The sequence below is a fragment of the Lactuca virosa genome, chromosome 1, assembly GCF_052849685.1.
Source record: "Lactuca virosa cultivar CGN04683 chromosome 1, Lactuca_virosa_CGN04683_v6, whole genome shotgun sequence".
Classification (NCBI taxonomy): domain Eukaryota; kingdom Viridiplantae; phylum Streptophyta; class Magnoliopsida; order Asterales; family Asteraceae; genus Lactuca; species Lactuca virosa.
Genome location: NC_136426.1, coordinates 217491972 through 217502305, shown reverse-complemented (window position 1 = coordinate 217502305; position 10334 = coordinate 217491972). Strand labels below are relative to the sequence as shown.

Sequence of the window (10334 nt, the reverse complement as noted above, 5' to 3'; positions counted from 1 at the left end):
ATTTGATAGATATCAGAAAGAGAGTCAGACATACCATTGAGAATATGACCACGATAAATGTAGTCATCATTATCCCACTTTTATCTCCTCATTGTTGCCTCTAGAGTTTCATCTTTAGCAAGTTATGGCATGGGTGTACTCAGAACATACACCACTTTAAGGGTGGTCAAGAGGAACTTCATCTTCTTCTGCCATCTACGAAAGTCTTGGCCTTTAAACTTCACCAACTTATCAAACTTGATTGTCATGTCCTTCACAGAATCGCCAATTGCCATGATCACATAAATACTTTAATGTTTGTTAGAAATTTAGGTATAGAAAGGCTTGGAAATTTTCAGAATTATGATATCACTTTCAGATTAAAGTATTTGGGTGGTACTCCCAGTCTTTAATCGGATAAGACTCAAAATATGAGAGCAAGAACAGAGAATCTGATTGTTATGAATTTCGAATGTATCAGAAAATGAGACCAAAAACCAATTTATGATATCTGTCTGAAAACTTTCATATGACAGTTTTAAACTGTCATAAAACTACCAAAATTGACCTAAAAACGAGTATTTAGATAATGGTCAAACCAAGGGTCAATTCTCTAAAAATAACCGAATTTCTAATGCATGTTTAATATAGCAACATAACCTATATAAAAAATTCTTGCGTTGACCTAGCAGCTCGACCCCAGCCAGCGGCTGCCGCCTCTTGGACCCCACTCCTACGGGCGCTGCCCCTGGACGCCTGTTAGTTCAGGCGTTTCGCCCCTAAATGACAGTGTACTTTGAAACTTTATCAAACTTAAACAAGTGTGTACTCCACACCTCCCTTACTTGTTTAATATTTATCAAGATCACTTTTGGTCAACAATTAATCCTATTACACTTAACTAACTTTGATGATAACAAATCACCAACATAAAGTATCTATGTTAGTTATTATAATATAAGATTGCAATATTAAGTTATACCCAAGGCTTTATCATTTGGACGATGTTATAGTTTTATAAGGTTAATAGATATTTTTTTGAAATTTTGAATTTTGTAGACAAAATAAGATTTAGCTTTTTCCAATGCATAAACTGGTTGTAAATATCGCAATATGGTTTGTACGACTTAAAATTCAGCATTTGACGAAATATGTTTTATAAGGTATATATATATATATATATATATATATATATATATATATAAAGATTAGTTTGTTATTAATCGGAATATAACATAGAAAGGAATCAAAATATTAAGTCAATTTGTATGTAAAAATATATTAAAATATTATATCCACGTATTAAAATATTATGTCCACGTATTGGCTTCGTCTAATTTCTGTTTTTTTTTAGAACGATAGAAATATATAAACATACAAAAAAAAAAAACTAGCAGGATGCTAGAAATGAAGGTTTAACCAGCATTACAATAAGGTTAAAATTGAGTTTTTAAGCCACAACACCCAATTGAGATGAAACTTAGACCTACTAGAACACCAAATAAAAGAATGAGAAACTATGTCATCAAAAAATAAGACTTCTTTCTGGAACCTCATTACCAAAAATGGTTTTATTTCTAAACATCCAGATGTACCACCAAGTGACAGAAAAACACCTTCAAGAACCTCCTCAACTTTATTCTTCAATTTGACAAAATCAAACCACACCTTTCAGTCTTAAATGGATTGAAAAAAATAAGCGTTCTAATCTCACCAAGGCAAAATCTTTTCGATCACTGCCTTAGCAAAAGGGCAAGAGAAGAAAAGATGATTGACATCTTCAACCATAAGATCATAAACGAGACACAAAATGGAAGGAACATCCATACCCTTTTTAGACAAGTTTACCCGAGTAGGTAACCTATCCAAAAACATTCACCAACAAAACACGTTAACTTTAATAGGAACCACCCTCACCCATATAAAAGTCGAAGAAGTGATCCAAGATAAATCAAGTCTATCCAGTGACTAGTTGAATAGACTATGAACCCACCCGAAACTTCAAGATCCCAAACCCATCTATCAGGAAAAGAATTAAGGTTAATTAACTCCAAGCAAGAACTAAGACTAACAGCTTGCTCACTTTCAGCACCACCCAAGCAAGGACGAAGGAAAGAATCAAACCACAAGATAGCACCAAACTTGACAACTACCGAATCATTCTTGTTTAACTCTAAAGCATATAAACGAGGGAACTGGTCCTTAAGAGTAATATCACCAATCCACACATCCGTCCAAAACAAAGAATCAAAACCATTTCCAATAAACTTCTTACAGTTTGCAAATAAATCTATCCCTTTTTTCCGCAAATCAAGCATAGCATATAAAATAGCAACCCAAACAGAGGATCGTTTAGGAAGAATCATATGACCTAAACAACCAATATTTCTATAAATCGCCTTAATAACACGAACCCATAACGCATCTGGATTAGACAAAAACCTCCAAATCCACTTAAACAGAAGCGCTCTGTTTAGGGCAAAGAAACTACCACCACCCAAACCCCCATTTTCATTCCCCGCTAGCACCTTATTCCAAGAAATCCAAGCAATTTTTTTGTCATGAATATCCACTCCTCTAAAAAACGCACTTCTCAAGGACTCAAGCCTATAAAGAATGCCAACCGGAGCCTTAAAGAGCGACATAAAATAAGAAGGCATGGAACCAGGAACAAATTTATTCAAAGTAAAACGCCCCCAACCGAAAGAGAATTAATTTGGCTTCATCGAATTTGTGTGTGGGATTGTGGCTTCATATCTAATAAAAAGAGATGTTATACGACTTCCTTTTATTATTGTATTCATATAATCATAACTAATTAGACCCACCAAATGGATTGTTAAGTAATTTGACTCACAAAATAGCTTATTGCATAATAGTAGTTGGAAAATGTGTTTCTTCCCCAAAGACTTTAGGGTTTAGGTGCGCTTGTAGTTTAGGATTAGAGTAGGACAATAGTACAGAACCTATTTTTTGGTGCGATTGATTTTTATATTTTTGGAGCGGTGGTAGCCTAAAACCGCATCATTAAAACACTTCCGCATCAATAAATCAATGAACCGTATCATTTAAGGTATTTGTTGGTGCAGTTTCCCTAAATGGCATTAAAAACGTATTTATTGGTGCGGTTTTTAAAACCGTACCATTAAATCAATAGAAACCGCCACATTTAATCATGTGCAACCGCCTCATTTAATCTTCCTTCTGAAAATTCCGTTCAAAATTTTCCTTTTATTCAAAAATTTTCATTTCGCGTTGGATCCTTCAAATTTACAATATCCCTCCCAAATATTCCCTCTGTTTTTAATATAAATCTAAGCACACACCCATGGAAACCATAACTCCTTCGCATTTTTATTTTTCAGTAGAGCAGTAGATAGGATTTTTTTGTAAACCTTCACTACATCATCTTCATCTCGAACCATCAGTCAACCACCTGCACCACCGAGACCACTCTCAACCATCACTGGCAGAACCGGAGACCTTCACCACTACAAACCACCTGCCATCACCCTCCATCGCCACATGTTACAGCCGAAGATATCCAACCACAGATAGCACCCATCGCACCCTCTACGAACCACCTCTGCCTCAAAACCGGTTGAACCGGTTAACCTTCAAGTCACCCATCACAGCCTCACGCACCATTTGTTTCAGCCTCACACCTTCTAAACTCAAACCCACCACCGTAACAACCTCTAACCATCGGAACCTCCACCCTCTTACTTGTTCCAGCTTCGAACAAACTACACCCCAGCTGCCACTTTCGACAACCATCACCACATGATACTTACACCACTATCGAACCAAGAAGAAATATAAAAAAGAGGAGGCTGTGTTTTAAGGATCAACATGGTAGTAGATAGGTTGGGGCAGATAATATTTAAATATAAAACCCATTACAATCATAAACTAATATTGAGGTCATACCCTAATATATTAATATAGAGGCCATACCATAATGTATCCGTACTACTAAAAACAACGAAGAAATTACTGGAATTGTGACTTCATGAATTGGTGTGTTTATTAATTGGTGTGCTTATAATCTTTTGGTGCGGTTTTCATCATTAAATGTGGGTATTTTTTTAGGCGGTTTTCGTCATTTTTTGGGCGGTTATATAACCACATTATATATTAAATAGGGGTGTTTTTTTATGCGATATTTGTTAATGCCGTTCAATACTCGCATCAATTAATCATTTTAACCGCATCAATTAATGGTTTTGTACTAGTGGGAGTAGTTTAAAAATCAGTTATGACTTGGATGTAATTTTATTGAGCATCCTTTGTGCCAACATTTAAAGGTAGAATAATATTTTTTTATAACGGTTTGAGATGAGTTAAACGTTACTTGATGTATCTCGTTGATGTGTGCTTGCGGTTAAACATGCATGGACAACGCTTGCAGGCGGTGGCTTATGAGATCTTGAAGCGGTTTGGAATCATGCATGTCATAGTGTTTTGGAGTCATGCATGTCATAGTGTTTACAGCTCACATCTATTGCCTGTCTGTTAATCAATAATTCAAGAAAAATTCAATAATATCAAACATTAACAAATCATGTATATTTTGTTCAATAAATTGGCCAGAGAGAAAATGTCCACGTGAATGACGGAAAACTATTTATAAAAAATTAATAATAAATAATAAAAATGAAGATCAGACGGCAGTATGAACATTAACCAAACAACTTGCATGATAGTTTAATAATTGAAGTGTAACTTTTCGAAGTATATATAAAATACATTACTGAAAAACGTGTATAATAGTTTAATGTAAATTGGATCATAATTTTAAATGAGTTTATATATCTTTTAGGCCATGGTCAAATGAGGTAGGTGCCTAAGCAAACTTCGTTCTGCGTCTATTCACAGCCAATTTGGTGCTTCTACATTAAGATACATCATCAGAAATATCAAAAGGCAATGTCTTCTTCAGAAGTAAACCTCGAAAATTATCTAATTCCACTGGAGGAGGTCAATCTTGCAACCAAAAATTTCAGTCCGGAAAGATATATTGGAGGTGGTGGATTTGGCAAGGTCTACAAAGGAGAACTTTCTGAAAGATGGCAAAACCGCACAGCCGCTTTCAAACGCCTAGCTCAGAATAGCTACCAAGGAGAGCACGAGTTCCGTAATGAGATTAGTATGATATCCAGATTCCACCATGAAAACATCATCTCTTTTATTGGTTACTGTGATGAAGTCAACGAGATGATTGTAGTTTATGAGTATGCTATCAATGGAAGCCTAGATCATCATCTTCAAGACCCCAATAAGAGGCGCGACATAACATGGACACATCGCCTAAAGATTTGCATTGGGGCAGCAAGAGGACTTAATTACCTTCACTCAGGACTTGGGGAGCACAACAGAGTAATACATAGAGACGTGAAGAGTGCTAATATATTGTTAGATGATAATTTTGTTGCAAAAATTTGTGATTTTGGTTTGTCAAAATTAGGTCCCAAAAATCTGCCAAATACCCACCTCGACACAAAGGTTGCGGGTACCCAGTTTTACTTGGATCCCACTTACCATGAAAGCCACATCCTTCGAAAAGAATCGGATATATACTCATTCGGGGTCGTACTATTTGAAATGCTTAGTGGGATGCTGGTTTATAGTGAAAGGAGCATTGAAGACAATCGGCCAAAGTTTCTAATGAATTTGGTTAGACGATATGATGACAACCAACTACACAAGTTAATTGATCCCCATATGAGAGATCAGATTAGTAGTCGTTCTTTGGATATGTTTAAAGGAATTGCATATCAGTGCATTAGTTTCAATTTAAAGGAACGCCCTGGGATGGAAGCCGTCATTGCGAGAATTGAAGAAGCATTGGCCATTCAAGTAAGTATTTCCATTTAATTATGTGATGAATGTTCTTTAATTAGTTATATGCAAATTATTAATCATTTTATGTCGAGATAACATCAGAATAAATTTTGTCCATTGCGTTTTTCTACAACATTCCTTTTTCGGAAGGTCGTGTAGCAAATCTCGATTTCCATTTTTAGAGTACAAAACTAAGGCGGTGAATTTTTTAGATGCCTAATTGCTTTCATTTATTTCTGATGTAAGTACAGGTAGTAGGTCTATATATGCATATTCAAAAATTTCATGCATATGCATAGATCACATTCGTATTTGTAATATCCATTCAAAATATTCAGAATTCATCTACAAAAAAATATTAATGGATATTCTTATATGCATAACAATACTTTTAATAATCATTCATGTCTTTCCGGTATGTATGTATATATGCATGTATTTGTTAATTAACATGTAAGTTGCATGCATATACACATGTACATGTGTTTGTGTATATGTAGACACTACACATGTTCATCTCTTTATACACACATTGTTGCCAAATACATATATAATTAAATAGGCGACTATCTTAGAAACTATGAAACCTTGTCTTACTATGCATTCCATATTTAGAAACAATATATAGTTGCCTCCTCATATATACCATATCATGAATATTATTAATGACAACTAAAGCGACATACTCTGTTGATATATGGAAATCAGTCTTTGGAATATGCTGAGGAGGTTAAAGGTGAAGCTCAAGAAAGTTTTAATGCTGTCATTGAGAAAACAGACGAGGTCAGAGAGGAACCCACACATGAGTTCCATATTTTGGTAAGTAAATTCATAACTCTTTAACCTTGTGAGTTTTTAGTGCAACTTATCTTTGTGGTCAATATTAAATCCTTGTCGTTTTTGTAGGATATGCATGAGGATTTGGAGTTGGACTCTACTACTAGCACCGAAAGCAATACGAAAATGGAATCAACAACAATTGAGGGGGAGGCTATTGCGATGGGATTACAGGTTACGTTGATGTCAGTTTTAAAAATGTGGGAAAATGAATTATGTTTAATATGTGTGATTTATGGTCTTTAGTAATTTCAAGGTTTATTTGTCTTTAGACCATAAAGAAGGATGATTTGGAGGAGATAAGCCAATTAGAATCCGGTAGTACATATAGAGTTGTTTATCATGGAATGTGGAAGGGTACGGATGTTGCAATTAAGAGAATTAAAGGCAGTTGCTTTGCTAGGAAGTCATCAGAAACGGAACGTATGGTATGGATGTTCTTTTTCCTCATTCGTTTCTTTCCTTTTGATATTGTATGGTCAAATTGTTCTTTTACCATGTTTGGTATGCTCAAATTGCTAGGTGGTCATATTTGACATCTTTTTTCTTGCTGCCACTTTGAGTGATAATAATACGTCCATCATTACAAAACAAATGCCTAAGTGTGTCATCATTATTGTTAGATTTTTGGGATGTAATAGTACTTTAGAATTGTGAGAATCTTGATAACACTTTTAAATTGAATTATTTGGGTGGTACTTACGAATCTTTAATTGGATAAGACTCACAAGAAATGCAAGAACTAAGAATGAAATTATTAAGAATTTTGTTAGTACATTATGACCAAAATTGGTTAAATACATCTTTTGTCTAAAAACTGTCACAAGACAATTTTCTGTCTGAAGACTCACATGAAACTGTCACAAGGCAGTTTCAAAATGTCTCTAAACTATCACAAAACCGGTTTTAGACAAGGGTCAACACAAAAGTCAAATATGGATCAATTTTCAAATTTCCGGGATCTCTGATGCATTTTTAACAAAGCAACATTACCCAAAGCTCGACACCGCCAGGGGATGCCCCCCTTGGACCCCGCTTCTAGGGGCGCTGCCCCCGGACCTCATTCTTGTAGGGGCTTTGCCCCTAAACGACAGTGTACTTTGAATCTTGACCAAAGTCAAACAAGTGTGCACTCCCCACCTTCCTTACTTGTTTAATGTTTATCAAGATTATATTTGGTCAACACGTTAATCCATTACATTTAAATACATATCGATAATACAAATCACCAACAAATATCAAGAAATTCATTACACATTGTTAGAAAATGCTCTCACTGCCCCAATATATCAAATATGGGTCTGATCTTTAGTTTTGTTTTAAATTAAATATATGATTCAAACATTTATCTTCTTTTCATATTAGATTTTCTTTCTTTTCTGTAAATTATATTGATATAAAGCCAAAAATAACTCTATTTTTTCTTCTCATGTTTCTCAGTTATGTATTTTTCCAAGCAAATGATTGTTCATAACAAAATTCTTTTTTATCACATTTGAGGAAAGACACTTCATGCTTTTCTAAAAAACCCAACTAAGCATATATTAGTTTAGATGATTTGGGTAATCATAACAGAAAGGGAGGTACCAATATTGTAAATATAGATGTCACTTATTGATTTGTTTTGCAATTTGCTTAAAATTAACTGTTCATTTTTCATTATATGATGGTTGGTCCACTTGTCATCCTCTAACCTTGACCATACTTCTATTTCGAGTAAATAGATTAACAATTTCTGGAAGGAGGCATTGGTTTTAAGTTCTTTGCACCACCCAAATGTTGTTACCTTCTATGGTATAGTTCGTGATGAGCCAGATGACTCTTTGACAACTGTAACAGAGTACATGGTTGATGGATCTTTGAAGCAATTTTTAAAGAAAAAAGACAGGTACCTATTTTGTCAAATGCTTTGTGAAAATTTAAATTATATATTTTGAATGATTAAAAAACTCTTATGAACAGAACAATAGATCAACGTGAAAGACTTATCATAGCCATGGATACGGCTTCTGGAATGGATTATTTGCATGGAAAAAATGTCGTGCATTTCGACCTAAGGTGTGAGAATCTTCTTGTAAATATGAGAGATCCACATAGACCAATTTGCAAGGTATACATGTGGACTATCAATTATAGAGACAATGCATTCATTTTGTTACATCCAAAAATGAAATTGTTTGCACTTTGCAGTACTTATTTCATAATTAAAAGGGGTGCATTCATTCTTACATATGTTTCTTTTGTGAGCGTTCTAGATTGGAGATCTTCGCTTATCCAAGATAAAACGACACAATTTAGTGAATGGTGATAATTGTGGAACCGTGCAATGGATGGCACCTGAGCTTCTTAATGATAAAAGTCACTTGGTAACAGCAAAGGTATATTGCAATAATAACCTTTATGATCATTACTTTTCTTTGCAAATATTTATCATAATATCATTTATCTTTGGCATTTTATTTCCAAAATTTAGGTTGATGTTTATTCGTTCGGGGTTGTCATGTGGGAATTGCTTACCGGAGACGAACCTTACAATAATATGCATCATAAGTCCATTATTGGTATGTTCATTAGTTATTTTATCACAATACATTTTTGAAAAATGATTTTTTTTGTCAATGACAAAATGAAACTTTTACATTTTTATGGTGTATTTGGTTCGACAGGAGGAATCATCAAGAACACATTACGACCAGTAATACCAACATGGTGTGATGCTGAATGGAAGTCATTAATGGAGAGTTGTTGGTCTTCTGATCCGCAAGAGAGACTCCCATTTTCAGAAATTTCTCAGAAGCTAAGAACCATGGTTGTAGCAATGAATGTCAAATGATATCATGTTCCATAAATGAACCCTTCTTCACTTCTTTATGCATGCCAATGGGTCATGTTATTTTTTGAACGAGGAATATGTATTAATTAAACGGAAAACTAGCAATTGTCTTGACTAAGCCCCAAAGAGCATTGCAGTGAAAAAAAAAAAACATAAAATATTAGAAAGGTGAAATGCACAAAGTACACCAATCTAAACTAAGAAGCTTCACCCTATTTATGATCCAATGAAAAGTATCCGCTTTTATTTGCTCTATAATTTTGTGGTGCATTGGGGTGACATTGTTAAAAACTTTGTCGTCCGTAGCTTTCCAAATAAACCAACATGTCGATATTAAAATTGCCTTAATCAATTTTTTCGTCACGAAAGATCTATTGAGGAAAGCTAATATGTGTTTTACCTACTTGTTGTGATGTGGTTCATTTGACAAGAAGAGGAGATCTGGTCCCATACAGATTAAGCAAAGTGGCAGTAGACAGTTAAATAGACAATTAAGTGTTCAATTGTTTTCGTTTTGTTGGGGAATATATAGAAAACCCTCAATTAGGGTTGCTTGTATAGGTTGCATTATATACATATATAAGTTATAGTAGAGTTCCTATATTATACAAATATAATATAAACAATCAAGAATATAAAAAGTATCTAACACACACCCCCGTAGATTGAGTAGGGGTTCTTTAATGATCAAACTATATATGAAATCAAGGAAAATTTGTGTGTAGATACACTCTTCGTGAAGATATATGCATACCGATACACATATAGAACATGCAAAACATGCACATGACCAAATGCAACACTCTCCTAAAAAATATAAGTCTATTTCCACATGCTTGGT

At 34.4% G+C, this 10334-nt stretch overlaps 1 protein-coding gene across 1 annotated transcript; it reads left to right on the top strand.

Moving 5' to 3' along the window:
• The first annotated feature begins 4825 nt into the window (after window positions 1-4825).
• Window positions 4826-9667, top strand: LOC145164811 (uncharacterized). The gene is made up of 9 exons (XM_079083485.1): window positions 4826-5838; window positions 6532-6642; window positions 6730-6834; window positions 6933-7088; window positions 8385-8548; window positions 8623-8770; window positions 8916-9038; window positions 9134-9221; window positions 9327-9667. The coding sequence occupies exons 1-9, from the start codon at window positions 4909-4911 to the stop codon at window positions 9491-9493; spliced, it is 1992 nt and encodes a 663-aa protein (XP_078939611.1). The 5' UTR covers window positions 4826-4908; the 3' UTR covers window positions 9494-9667.
• Window positions 9668-10334: the final 667 nt, after the last annotated feature.